This window comes from Fulmarus glacialis, unplaced genomic scaffold (genome assembly GCF_000690835.1).
Source record: "Fulmarus glacialis isolate BGI_N327 unplaced genomic scaffold, ASM69083v1 scaffold25063, whole genome shotgun sequence".
NCBI lineage: Eukaryota > Metazoa > Chordata > Aves > Procellariiformes > Procellariidae > Fulmarus > Fulmarus glacialis.
Window position 1 is genome coordinate 13985 of NW_009202704.1, and position 13490 is coordinate 27474.

Here is a 13490-nt window from a genome sequence, read left to right on the forward strand (position 1 = left end):
CAGACGTAGGAAGCAGGAGGCAGGACATCCCCCCTGCAGGCTCTCGGACACTAGGTGCTGCTTCCAGCTCTACCGCTCCTTAGTCAAGGTTCGCTCAGGGGGGAGAGGGCTAGGGGAAGACAATGGAGTTCAGTGATGAATTACCATACGAGTGATTTAGAAGACTGGTCTTCCACCTGGATGGCAGGTTTGAAGTGATTTTGCCTTGATGGGAGAACAGGAAAACATGTCTAAGACCAGAGGGTCTTCAGCTTTGACCATCGCCAAGATGGAAAAGCAGAAGAACCCATATACATGCATTAAAGAAACTGCTGTGTTTAGGCACATGGATCCTCAGTAAGTCGGCAGTAGTTTTACCTTTTCTTGGGTTCTTTGAAGAGGGAATCTCTTTCTAGATAACAGATTAGGCTGCGCAAGACCTCAGCATTTCCTGGCATCAGATTTAGGAATGTCAGGAATCAGCAGTGTCAGTGTCACGTTTCAGTTGCAGGGCCAGAGCCCTCCATACCCTGGAGAGGACCGCCAGACTACCTCATCACCTCTTTCTCAGATCTGAAGGATGGCTTCTGTACTTCATCTTGGACTATGTTCTGCTACCATTTTGAAGACCCAGATCCAGTAAAACATTCCTACCCTGTGCAGCTTTTCATGTGTTTTGCCATCTCAAGGCTTTACTCTTGGAGAATCTCTTTCCAGTGTAGTCATAGTACTTGACAACAGGCTTAAGTCATCCCCACGCCACCCAGAATAGGCCACGTAACTCCGAACAGCTGGAAATAAGACCACTCTAATGCTTCATGCAACACTGACAAAGGATTGTCTTACTACTCCACTCCAACAAGCCCAAGCCAGCATAGCACAGTGCAAGCCCACATGGCCATCCCAATATGATGGAGTTCTCACACGACCAAAACAATGATCTGCAGTACCAGACACATGCTAGTGCCGTGCCGTAAGAACACAGCCCATTGCTGTGTCATTAGATACCTCAACAGACAGGAATTGCCTTGTTTGTGCTGGCGTTTTTCCACAGCACCTAACTGAAATGTCTTGCAGTGAACACAGCAGCTGCCAGGCCAAAACCTGCTGAGGGAAAGGGGGGCTGCTACCGCTAAAAGGGTTTCCAGCCTTGCCTGCAGAGCTCGTTGCCTTCCTCTGCTCCCAGGACTGCTGCTGTTACTTCTTGAGTCAGATCGCAGAAGTATTCTGGGGTAAAACCTAATTCTCAGGTATGAGGTTAGATCAGTTTCCAGCTGAAACCGTTCTGCAACAGCGCATAGCACCATCAGGGTACAGCTGCTGATCTGTCAGTGCCATACAGCAGCATGAGCTGATCTTTAAACTCAGATAATTAGGGTGGTATTACCCAGCAATATGTGACACTGACAGCCCCCCCCCGCCCCGCTTTTATTCATGTTTTCCTCTACCCAAGACCTCCCTCGTGCAAATGGGCATGCTTTCAGGACAGTAATGGCTGTTGGCACTGCAGGGTTCACTCTGATGTAACAGCAATTCTGATGAAAATCTGGTATTATCAACATCCAGCTTCAACAGAGAAAACACAACTCATTCGTTTAGCAACTACAACAATTTGTTACTGGTAGACTTACTGGTGAGATCTCTAAACCAGGCTGAACAGTTTAAACTGTGACCTGTCATCATGGCAGGTACCATCCACGGGAGGGAGTGATGGCGGAGAAAATAGCCCATCCAACACTGGTGGGGTTGCTTCATCCAGAAGGGAGGGAACAGTGGAGGCAGACGTTGGATTCAACCAGCAGCATTCAGAGTTGCACACCCTGTTACTCCCCAACCTCACAAACTACCTCTGCAGTGGGATGTGAGCAGCTGTCCCCATTAGCGTGATGCCATACAGGTCACAGTCACAGTTGCATCAGGTGGAGGGACCCTTCACTTGCACAGCCCTAAGAACAATGTATCAGAAACGCCAGGACAACAATGTTTTTTGTAAAGATATAATGAAATCATATGAAAAGTTACAGTTCAGAGTCCACTGGGATTCCTTGGCTTTTAGTTACTGGAGAAGATGCAGTTTCCACTGTAGATTTTTATTGAGTTTTGGTGGAATAAGTAATTCTGCATCTGAAAGGCAAACAGGACAAGTGTCAGAACAGAGGGTAACAGCAATATGGTTTCTTCAGGAACTGTCAACTACTTAGTTTACTTTTCTTTACATCAAAGGACGCTGAGAAATCTCTGACACATAGCACTTCCCTTTAGAGACCGTTCATCAGCCTGCATGGAAGAGTGCCCCCAGCAGAACTGCTTACAGAAATAAATCTCTGGGGCAAATCAAGCCCCCTCTCCATTAACTGTTACTGTTCAGAACAAGGAGGCAACAATCAATGGCAGAAAGCAGAACTCCCTTCATTCACCAATAACTGGGATATCATACACAACAGCCAGCTGCCTCTGTTAAATGTGAACAAGAGGCACAAGGTTTTCTCTGGAGCCAGCCCCGGCAAGTAGCAACAGGCAGGTAGCATTAGAGGTGTATTAGAGGATTTCTCCAGGCAATTCCAGGACTAGGAGGGGAAGAGACTGTAGGACTAGTGGGGAAGAGGGAAGACAGAGGGGAGATGGGACCAGCCCTTGCTAGGCCTCTAAGTCCTAAGTTTGTATTAGCTGCAAGGACTTCAGGATGCCAAAGCACCACGACAGACTGTACCCTGGCCTGGTCAAGAGCCTGGCATGGCTGCCAAAGCCAGACAGAAAAATTCAGTGGGTAAGTTACAAGCAGAATTATCTAACACATTCCCTAAGAATTCAGACTTCCAATTCCCTCACAACAGACAGACACTAAACACACAGGAAGCCAGGAGCATGATTCAGACAGTAGTTTTAGCACAGAACTTCAGAGCAAATAAAACCTTATTAAGAGGGCTGCTCACTTGCCACAATGCAGGAGGGTACACCATAAACAAAAGCAAGAAACTCCTACAACTGAATAAATGCTACAACTGTTGGCAGGCAGCAATGCTTGGACAGCCCCAAAGCCCACTGACCTCACTGACATTTCACACCCACATCTAACTCCAAGACTCAACTAACCTTGTACAACTGGAGTCATCATTCTCTTCTGCTGATAGGCAGCCATGATGCTGTTTGCAGTTGAATTGGGTCCCAGGACCTGTATGAAGAAGCAATACCCATGTTCCAACCTGCACAAAGCAAGGCTAAGAGCAGGGATACCTACGAAGAAAACTCTGCTGTTAGTCTCCAAAAGCAGAAACATCTGCCTGCAGGAGACCTCACAGTATAAAGTGACCAGGAACATGCGATCAAAGCCCAGCTATGTCTCAGAAAAGTTAACACAGAGGCAGAAAGAGAGAATGGCTTTCAGACAGGTTCTCAGGACACAGAACCCTTATCCCAGCACCTACTTTTTCACAGCATTGTAAGTGTCATGACTTGGCAGGACCACTTTCCTGCCAGTGAATATTACAGTGCCAGCAACATTTAAAGTTCATTTGAGAGTCTCAGCTCCCTGTCACATAGAACAGTTTTAATCTGTCCTTAGAGTCCTGCTAATCAGTAGTTAGGGAGAATATACTGGAGAATATCTTGTGTTCACCATGAACGCTCAGAAACTACTTATTAGAAATAGACTTTTACTTTGAAGGGAACTAAGTGCAGTCCTCATGATTTCCTTATTTTGCATGAAGCTAAAGCTTAGAAGCCTGACATAACCCTTCTTTTTGCAATATACTCTTTATGATATACTGGTTCAGACTAAATTGACCAGTCTGGTAGCTTTTCACTTCACAACACCGGGTCGGGCAACCACTATTCCAGTACATAAAAGCTATGCTAACATTTCAACCATCAGGCCTAAAAAGAAAACAGTGTTCCTATGTTCTACAAATTGCTTAAGATAGAGCTTACAAAAAGAAGTCACCACTAGGACAAGGTAACACAAGCCTTATGAGACCTCATCATGTCCAGCGTGCCATTCAGTGCAAGGGACACAGCAGGCTATACCTGTTGTACACATCTACAGTGTACTGACTTGGCAGGTACTGCACAGAATATCTATTTGACCTCTACAGAAAAAAAGCAGATCTGGAAAGCCAGGGAAGGATTCTGGACTCTTTGATGGAGAACGCAAAATACTGCTAAATACTTGGTATTGTACAGCAGGTGTGATGGGTATTGCAGATGAGCACAGACCGGGTTGACAGAGCTCTGCTGCAGGTCTGGAGTCCAGATTTCCGGGATCGAGGTCTCCATCAACTGCAAAACCTCTTCCAGGATTTGCTGCAGTGCCCCAGCTTGCTCATCATAACCAAACAGCACAAGCTGCCGCAGAAGGATGTGTATGTCTCCTGCAGGAGGGAACAGAAGCACAAACAATAGCAATTAACACAGGTATGCTAAATAAATTTCTCTGGTACCAGGGCATAGGAAGGGGAGCAGCAAATCAGAATTGGTTCTGTCCCTACCCAGCCCCTAAAGTGCCCAAGTACAAATGTGACACAAATCTGTCATGGCACTGACAAGGCCTTACTTCTCTGCTCCCAAACTTCAAATGTGGAGAGCTCACATTATTACATGTTCTTCCAGGCACAGAGGCAAATGAACTAAATTAAAGTCCAACACAGATGGTCTTACGGACCAGGCAGTTCTCTGCCCAGCATACCCATTAAGAACAAGAGGGGGCACACTGCCGCAGCTGTCCTCACAAGCTGCGGAGTGGATTAAGATCATCAAGTGTCCTACCCTTCACAGTCTCAACAGCACGAACATTTTCTCCCAGGACTTCCAGAAGGGCCACATCTTCAAAAGGACTCCCCTCCTTCAAGCTGTATCTCTTGCGCTCAGCCTTGCGCCGGTTCTTTGAGGATCGCCTGAAAAGGAGGATGCTTAATTATAGCGTGCACAACAGGATTAGCTGTAACAGCGTAAGTCTGAAGGAACATCAACAGCGTGCATGAAACTTGTTACTCAAGTCCTTACCCTCTCCCGTGAGAGAGGACTGCATGTAAACCTATGTATCTTTGTGTCAATGTTTTCAGTGCTACTCAACCAATATCCTTTGTGGTCTGAAACACAAGTCAGTAGCTGGGCTGTTTCTCTACTACAAAAAGAACTGCTCTGTGTTCCAGCAAGGTTAAAGCATTGCTCTAAGCACAAAGTAAGGTAAATTGTTTGGCAGTAGTCACTATCAGGCAAAGCTGAGCTCCACTTAAAACAAGTTGGTGCCAGGGTCTGTGCTTGCCTGTGCACATTTTCATTTCTGCTGTCTTCACAAGCTGTGCACTAATACAGCTCAGCTCCTGCCAGTTATCACAGGAAAGCAACTTCTAATCATAGGCCGGTACTAGTTGCATAATGTCCCCAAATGATCAGCACAGTCTGACACAGGTATGCTGAATACTAAGGTTGCATTCTCTTCCTCTTTTCACCTGGGCCACAGAAAACACCCTAAAAAGTCCACAGTTTTTCCACAACTGTATTTTTCCACATTTCAGCTAAGGGATTCAGAATCGGTCCCACAGACTACACTGGCGTCTAACATACCCCACCCCACACTACAGCTCACATTCTTAAGACCACTCAAAAGCAACGCAGACGCTTACTGTGGGAAGACATCGGTATGAGATTTAATAGCAGCCCCCACCCATCAGGTGCAAAACCTAGGACAAAGAGCACAAGCCATGCGCACAAGCTGTTTGTTTGAGGAGCTCTGCCCATATTCTGTGTCAAGCTTCCTACAGCCAGCTATTCTGGCAACATGCCCGACACCCACAGAGCCAGCTCCTGCCCAGAGTCTGTGTTCACAGCTCCTCTACTGGGCACTCAGTTCTTGTTGCGCTAGTAGCTTCTGGCATTTTCTGTCTCCCTCCCAGTAAGAGTTAAAATAACCACAAAATGCCTGTAATTAAAGCAGCTTCAAGGCACGCACAGCTGCGAGGAGGAGCATGCCAAGCATGAGCAAGCTGCCCTCCCAAATGCTGATGCCAGGGCAGCCACTACCTAATTTGGAGGCAGATACCTACGCTGATATTCTTGAATTGCTGTGTGAGTATTTGCTGTTCATGTCGCTGGCTGTCACTATACTGCTGGTTTCAGAGAAAAGATCCAATTCTGGGCAATTCGGCATTTCATAATCTGCAAAACATGTTAAAAACTGCCACAGTATGGAAAAAGGTCACAGTTATTCCAACCTTTCTCTCTGGGTAATGTACATAGCTTGTTGGAGAAACAGCTTGGGCAGATTCAGAACTTTATGGCTCTCAACCCCACTCACTCAGCACATGAGAAGAAAGAGCAATTGTGAGAAAAACACTGCTCCTCTGCCCTGGTGGGGACTGTGATATTAAATAGCACAATCAGAGGGATGACAATCTCAGTGCAGCAAATCTAGACCAGAACAAAGCATTCTGCTTTCAGAAAACTTCCCTGAGCCTGTGTGAGCTGCCTAGTATGTACTCAGCGCAAAGCACATGCTGAGCACTGTCTGACCCAGCCAAGCTGACACTGTGGAGACAATGTTTGTCATTTTGAAGAGCTTTCAGGTGCATTTTGATCCCATGAAAGCTGTGAGACAGACAGCACTGAAAATAAAGCTGTCTTTACAGAATGAGCAAGGTCAAACAATCACAGTCCAAGTATGGTGTGAGGAGGGGGTAAGAAGAATGTTGTTCTACTGTCGTAGATACCACTGGAGCTAGAAGAGAGCACAGCTCCACCACGGCAAATGGAAACCACAAAGATGATCACAGTTACTTATGCAGGAGAAAGTCATATGCATTTCAATACCAACCCTGCAGGCTCTCACAAGCCTTCTCCTTCAGTTCTCGGACCACTCGCAGGCGATTCTTATGGCGAAGAAATGCTGTTTTCTGAGAATCTAGGAAGATCAGCTGACTTTTCTGAGCTGCTCAATAAGAAAATCAGAACATGAACATTTGTGCAAGAGAACCAGAAAAGCATTTTTTACACAAGAAGTTCGAAGGAGCACAGTCCTTCAACAAGCTCAGAAGTCAGGTGCAAAACACACAAAAGGACTCAAGTGGAAGGAAATTCAAAGCTTATAATACAGGAGCCCAGCAAACAAGATGCACCTGGATGCGGCGTGAATTAACCCACCAGACAAGCATCTTCTAGAACAAGAGTCTGTTTCTGATACAGGAAGAGCAGAAAGCTCTGTGGCCAAATCTCTTGTCATTAATTAAGTTCGAATTAAAGAAAAAAATTTCCAAACTCATAAAGCCTACTGCCCATAGCATGAAAAGGAAAAACAACCAATAGTAATGAACCATCTTTCCTGGATGGAAAGGAAATACAGCTATCAAATCATACTTTTCAAAAACTACTCATAAAAGCTTATAGGACAGCCAGCCATTTTCTTAGTCCATAGCTCTGCTGCCACATGTGCTCTGGAACAAGGACTGTCCTCCTTGTTCATGGACATGCGGACACAGACCCCTTTGCAGTTTGTGACTGTGAGGTCTGGAAAAGCTCAAAAGGAGCTTGACTAAGCTAAAAAGAGCGCATGACACTGCAGGGCTTCAAGCTGCATTAAGTAGAGCCAAATGCAGCTAACTGGGCAGCATCAATTAGGCAGAATCAAAGCATCCTTCCATATAGCTTCCAGTATTGGAGTGCTGTGACTTCCCACAGACCCAGTAAAGACTTTCTTCAGCCTCTACAGCACAGAGAAGTCTCAGATTCTTGCACAGATTCACCTTCCAGAATAGCAGGTTTGAAGTTGGTCTCCAGGATATCCAGTCTACCATACTTGTGAATCTGGATCAGGGAAAGGAAACAAGGTATTATGTAAGGATCTAACCCAGATCCCCTCCCTCTGTTCTTGCACTCTAAAGAAATATTTTCACTCTTGTGCTCTGAAATATCTTACCAGTCTTAAAGCTTCTTCCCACAGAGCCCCTTCTAAGAGCAGGAGAACAGCCTCTTCATAGTCCTAGAAGGAAAGAGCAACCATGCACTGCTACTAATGCTAGTAATATACATTCACGTATTCAGGTGCACATTTCTATGCAGCAGTATCACAGTCAGGACAGGAAAACACTATTGTGCCAGGTACTCTGAAGTGCTGACATAAAAAAAACCCCAAACTATGTTACTTCTCCCATGCTGAGGGGAAATCCCTCTGGAACTCTGTCTTCCTTACTCCAGCCCTCAAGCTTCAGCTCTCTGAGACAAAAGCTTTTCATACCAAAGCAGAGGCAGCTTCATGAGTGGAAAAATTCAGGGACACAGCATTCATCCCCACCCTGCTCACTGCCTCTCCTGGACCTGCTGTGCCCTCCCCCAGAGAGCCCATGGCACAGACTGTTTTGCTGTCAGCATGCACGGAGTCACATGTGGCCCAGGAGAATAGAGAAAACACAGACGGCATGTATCTCTGACAGAGGATATTACTGGGGCACAGACAGGAGGGTGATTACAAATACCTGAGTGTACTGCTCCAGGAGTATGGCTGCCTCTGCATGCTTTCTCTGTTCAAGTAGTTTTCCTACAAGAAAAGGTAGAGTTCAGTTTTTCGGAAGCAGCTGGATTTTGTGCCACAAAACTACAAAGTAGAGGAAAATCCCACTCACTGAGGCATTTTCTACCTGCTCACACACTTACTCAATCTGCCAGGTAAAAAGAAGGGCTGCCTGATGCTAAGAATTCATTTATTTGCAACATCATCAGCCAGTTGTTTGTGAAATTGCTGGTGCACGTTCCTCAAGGCCAGCTGGAGTTTTTCCCCCAGTCCGAGACAGAAATAGGGAAGAGTCTCTTAAGTGGAGGGGGCCAGGATGTAGAAAGGAAACCTCTCTTGAAAGCTTCAGAGTATCACAGCTTTGCTATCTGCAGGGAGCACTTTGCTGCCTGCCCTCTGTGGTATGGACAGCAACCATCAAGCTTGTGGGATTCAGGGCTTCTAGACCCCTAAAAGTCAGAACCAGCTTTGGCACTGGTTAGTATGCTAGAATGCAATGTAAGAGAGCAAGTGATACACAACACGAGGAAAAAAAAAAAAGAAATTACCCAAACAAAGCAATCTCATCCAAGACAGCTGTGTGTGCTCATTTCGCCAAATTACAGTTGTGATTTAAGAGGGGCACCAGAAAAAATATTAAAGGCAAGACATGAAGGATCCAAATCACATTAAATGTCAGAAAAAGAAAATACTGGAATATCCAACTTTGGAAGACTACGCTCCCAGGAGCCATATTCCCACTGCGTAAGTGGGCCCTTCATAAACTCTGCCCCTGAGTAAGGCAGAAGTCAGGATAATGCTCCATTTCTCTTGCTGAAATGTACGCCAGGTCCACAACACATCTCATGCATGCAGTCTGCTATGCCTAGTGAGCACAAATTCTGAGACCAGCTACCTTTTTTTTCCTGCAGTAGGATGGCACATAGCTTTACAAGTACCAATTGGTCCTAGCTGCTAGCAGGCTTTCATGAGAAAACATGAAGACACAGCTCTGAATTATCCAATAGTCTTTAAGGTCTGTGACTAGGCACAATACTTATGTCAATGATGTCTAGAGGCCTCAGTCATGTCAGACACTTCAAAGTATCTCTATGCCCTGAGGTTAAGGAGCCAATTTGGAATAGCAGTTTAGCAACCGGTTCCAAGGAAAAAGTGCAAGAAGCAGTCAGCATGGGGCAGCCAAGGCCACAGCTAGCTTGGCAACTCCTGGGTAGCCAGCAACTCAGCTCCAAGATCTTTTGGTTCCTTTGAGAAACAAAGGTGATGTGCAATCACACAAACCCTTGGGAAACATGGGATCTTTGTTCTCTCTTTAAGAAGAACACTGCTGATGACTGAGGTTTTCACTAAATCTTAGGAAAAATCAAAATGAACAAAAAATAACAGCGGCCAGTTTTGCTCTGCACACTTCCATCTCCTCAAGGCCTACCTGCCATGCTCCGTGCCAGGCTGGACAGCTTATCCTTTGTATAACCAAGCTGTGACGCCATGCACAGGGCTTGCTGCCAGCTGCCACTGTTCTGAAAAGCATCAAGTGCTTTTACAAAGATGCCAGCACGAGCAAATATCAATGCAGCCTGTTCATATAGCTGCTTCTGAATCAAGTACTCCCCATATGCATCGCTGATATCCTGCAAGAAAGGGACAAAAGAGAAATAAGAAATCAGCTGTAGAGTCAGTAGCAGTCCTCCATTAGTAAAAACTAAGTGCCCATCAACAAAAGCGTATTTCCCCCTTCCCCAAGGAACCTCCAGGCACAATGTTCCTACCCCATTTCGAACTTTGTATCAAGCCAAGGGCTGATGATTAGCACATGGAGACATTTCACAGAGCTAAAGCAAGAGATTCGGGCAAGTACCTAACTCGCCAAGGCAAAGGCCCCTTCTTTCTGACTCACATGAGCAGTTTTTGTTAGAATGTCTCCCTGAACCAACTTACTCCAGGAGTCAAACACTGGCACAAGGGAGGATGCAAGCCCTGCAACTCTAGAGGCACAGGCTGCTGTGAATCAATATCCTGAGCTTCACTATGCTATTCAAAGCTCACAATCTCCATCAAAAAGGGGCGGGTGATTTGACTGGAAGAATACAGAGGGAATAAAAAAATGAGCCAGAGTCAGGAACAGACCTCCCTCATGAGGAAAGAGTCCTTTCTGCTTTCACTGTGTTGCAAACAGAGTGAGTTTCTGTATTTCCCCTCTTACTTCTTCATCGACTTCTTTTACAAAGGCTTGTGTGTTCTGTATTTACAATATCTAAATTAAATTATATTAAATGCATTCATTTACATTTTACCTCAGCCTTGAGCAAACTAAAGTTCTTCAGTAATACTGAAACCAACAAGGGACACTACATGCTAGGAAACAGCACATCTGCAAGTGCCCCAAGCTCTCTAGTACTCTTCAGAATAGTTTAAGGATAACAAAATGTCCCCACTCAACCTGCAAGTGCCAGACAGAAAGCTGGTATCACAAAAGTCAAGATAGGAAGGAAAGTCCTTCTGTGGTAACGGGAGTTCTCCAGCACACCACAAGACAGTGCAGCACAAACTGGACCCCCAGGTGCTTTCCTGATCACGGGATCAAAGAAATAACAGCCACTCCTTCGATGACCAGACCTCGCAGGGTCAGTGCTGAGAGTCATTCCAGCTATTATCTTAGAGGAAGGTCTCAGACAACACGTGAATAGCAATGACCTGTAAAACTTGAATGCAAGCAGCTGCTGTCTCATTCCTGCCCTCACTCAAGGGGCCGAGGACGTGCAACCGCATGTGTGAGAGAATAAAAAGCTTGCATGCTGCACTGTCATGTGCTTACACACCTTGTACTCCTGAGTGCTAGAGGGGTACAGCTTCAAGGCTTCACAATACTGATTCTGATCCTTCACCAAGTTCAGAAATTCAGAGAAGTGTTCAGGACCTGCAGAAATAATTTATTTTTTGTAGCAATAAAAGAGAAAGCACATGGCTCTCATGGCTCCCAGCCAGTCTGGGTTCATTGCATTAAGAAGCAACTAGAGGTGCTTAGGTGGAAGAGCACAAAAGCACCTATTCTACTACTGTAAATCAAGGTGTTCACTTCCTTGAGGTTTGCTCCACTTTTGCCAGCAGTATTAACGGGGGACAAGCCACCTTCAACAGGAACAAAACAAGACTTATGCTTCATGATCACAGAGCAGAAAACATTCTCGCTCCCTTCTCACTGCGCCAAGCTACACTACAAAAAACATGTAGCAGAAGTAAGTTAACCATGCACTACCAGGAGGGAAGATGACCTTGTGCAATCCTTCTCTTTCTTCAGCTATTTCTCCCCAAAGGCTCTCCAAAATGGAAGCGTTCCATTGCAGAGTTTCTGCTTGGAGACACTGCATCTGCAAGACACCTACCACATTTGCTGAGATGCCCAAGAGCTTTTGTGTATCTCTTCAAGTGTCTGTCTATTGTATATCGCTGATAATTGGTTTCCATTTTCCGGAGGGTATTTAAGAAGGGCAAGTATTCTTTTGGGTCCTGCAAAGAATAATAAAAACTGCAGTTGAGCTAATCTGGTAAGATCCTTATTTGCCCCAATATTCACCAACAGACAGTCCCATATTTGAAATTGTATGATAATACACTAAAAAGGCTTTTTTTTTTTAAATGTAAGCCATCTTAAAGAATCAATTCTGTATATATACTCTTGACAGGAATGACTAACTTAAATTACCAGGCTCCCACATGGACTTCAGCAGTATCTAAAGGCTGGTAACATTTAAAATTCAAGCCTATTTATCATATCAAATATTGTTTTCTATTAGCTATTATCACGTATAAATTTGCATTTGTAAAGCTGATCAATTTCCCCCACAGTAAAGGTCATAAAACCTGTTAACAGGAATAGGGTGTTTTAACTGATGGATAGCAGGCTCTGCTATAACATTAGGAAACTCTGAAGACCTTGAGGAGCATTCCATTCAGAGATTTCAAATTAAAGCTGCTGGAAGACACATACTATTATCGTTGCCACCACCAAATAAGCAAGAATCAAAACAATACAAAACTGGGAATGTAAGGCATGCAGTCACAACACTTCAGACCACGGTCCCTCCCTTCCCCAGAGCTACTTTGCCATGCTGCTCTACAAGAGCCCTATTTCACCTTGAGCAAGTTTCCAAAGCTCTGCTCAAGAAGTACTAATGGGTGTGGAGACATGCCACTTTCCCAGCGTCATCCCAAGCACACATAGGACTTCTGAGCAACTGGAATCCTGCCTGCGTAGAGAGCTATGACTAACAAAACATGTGGGCTGATCTGCAGACTACAAAGAACCTTTGGGAAAGCAAAAAAATAGTTCCTTGGCTGGAACTATAAGCCAACACCTTTTGAGACTTTTCTGCCACCATGATGACTAAATCAAAGTCGTATGTCCCCAAGGAATAATCATACAATTCATTGACATCCACAAGGAAAAGCAGGTACTTCAGTGCTTCTTCTGCACTCACAACTTTGACATCTGGAGTAATGTTTTCTGTAACAAGATAAAGAAGCATATGATCCGTTACACTACCAGCAGTGGAATCCCGCTCTGAGGGAGGGATGCATTATCAAACACAGCCTTGACATCAGATAGGGACCTTCAAACTAACGGCTAGTTCTGTCTTGCAGGAGGGGTTACTTTGCCTTTCCTGGGCAACTTCAAGGACCAGCCCAAGCATAGTAACTTGTTAAGTGTGCAACAGTGTTGTTTAACCCTAGCCAGCAACTAAACACCACACAGCCGCTCGCTCCTCCCCCTCTCACCACCCCCCTCCAGTAGCATGGGGGAGAAAATCGGGAGGGCACAAGTAGGAAGAGTCATGGATTGAGATAAAAACAGTTTAATAATTGAAATAAAACAAAGTAGAACAGTAATAATAACAATGATAACAACAATAATAGGATATACAAAGCAGGTGATGCACAATGCAACTGCTCACCACCCGCCAACTGACGTCCTCTGTGTCCCCAACTGCAAGAGCCCCCCCCCCCCCGGTTTCTA

General features: G+C 45.2%; 1 protein-coding gene across 1 annotated transcript in view; it reads right to left on the reverse strand.

Annotated features, from left to right (window-relative positions):
- Positions 1 to 1954: 1954 nt before the first annotated feature.
- IKBKAP (inhibitor of kappa light polypeptide gene enhancer in B-cells, kinase complex-associated protein) overlaps positions 1955 to 13490 on the reverse strand; it is a gene marked incomplete at its 5' end in the record, with an annotated part of 30036 nt that continues 18500 nt past the window's right edge. Inside the window, 13 exons of the mRNA XM_009574399.1 lie at positions 1955 to 2103; positions 3073 to 3151; positions 4192 to 4346; positions 4741 to 4868; positions 6021 to 6132; positions 6788 to 6901; positions 7713 to 7773; positions 7886 to 7948; positions 8442 to 8503; positions 9906 to 10107; positions 11296 to 11393; positions 11860 to 11983; positions 12832 to 12980. Of these exons, the coding sequence (XP_009572694.1) occupies positions 2036 to 2103; positions 3073 to 3151; positions 4192 to 4346; positions 4741 to 4868; positions 6021 to 6132; positions 6788 to 6901; positions 7713 to 7773; positions 7886 to 7948; positions 8442 to 8503; positions 9906 to 10107; positions 11296 to 11393; positions 11860 to 11983; positions 12832 to 12980 (1415 nt within the window). The remainder of the gene's footprint in view (positions 2104 to 3072; positions 3152 to 4191; positions 4347 to 4740; positions 4869 to 6020; positions 6133 to 6787; positions 6902 to 7712; positions 7774 to 7885; positions 7949 to 8441; positions 8504 to 9905; positions 10108 to 11295; positions 11394 to 11859; positions 11984 to 12831; positions 12981 to 13490) is intronic.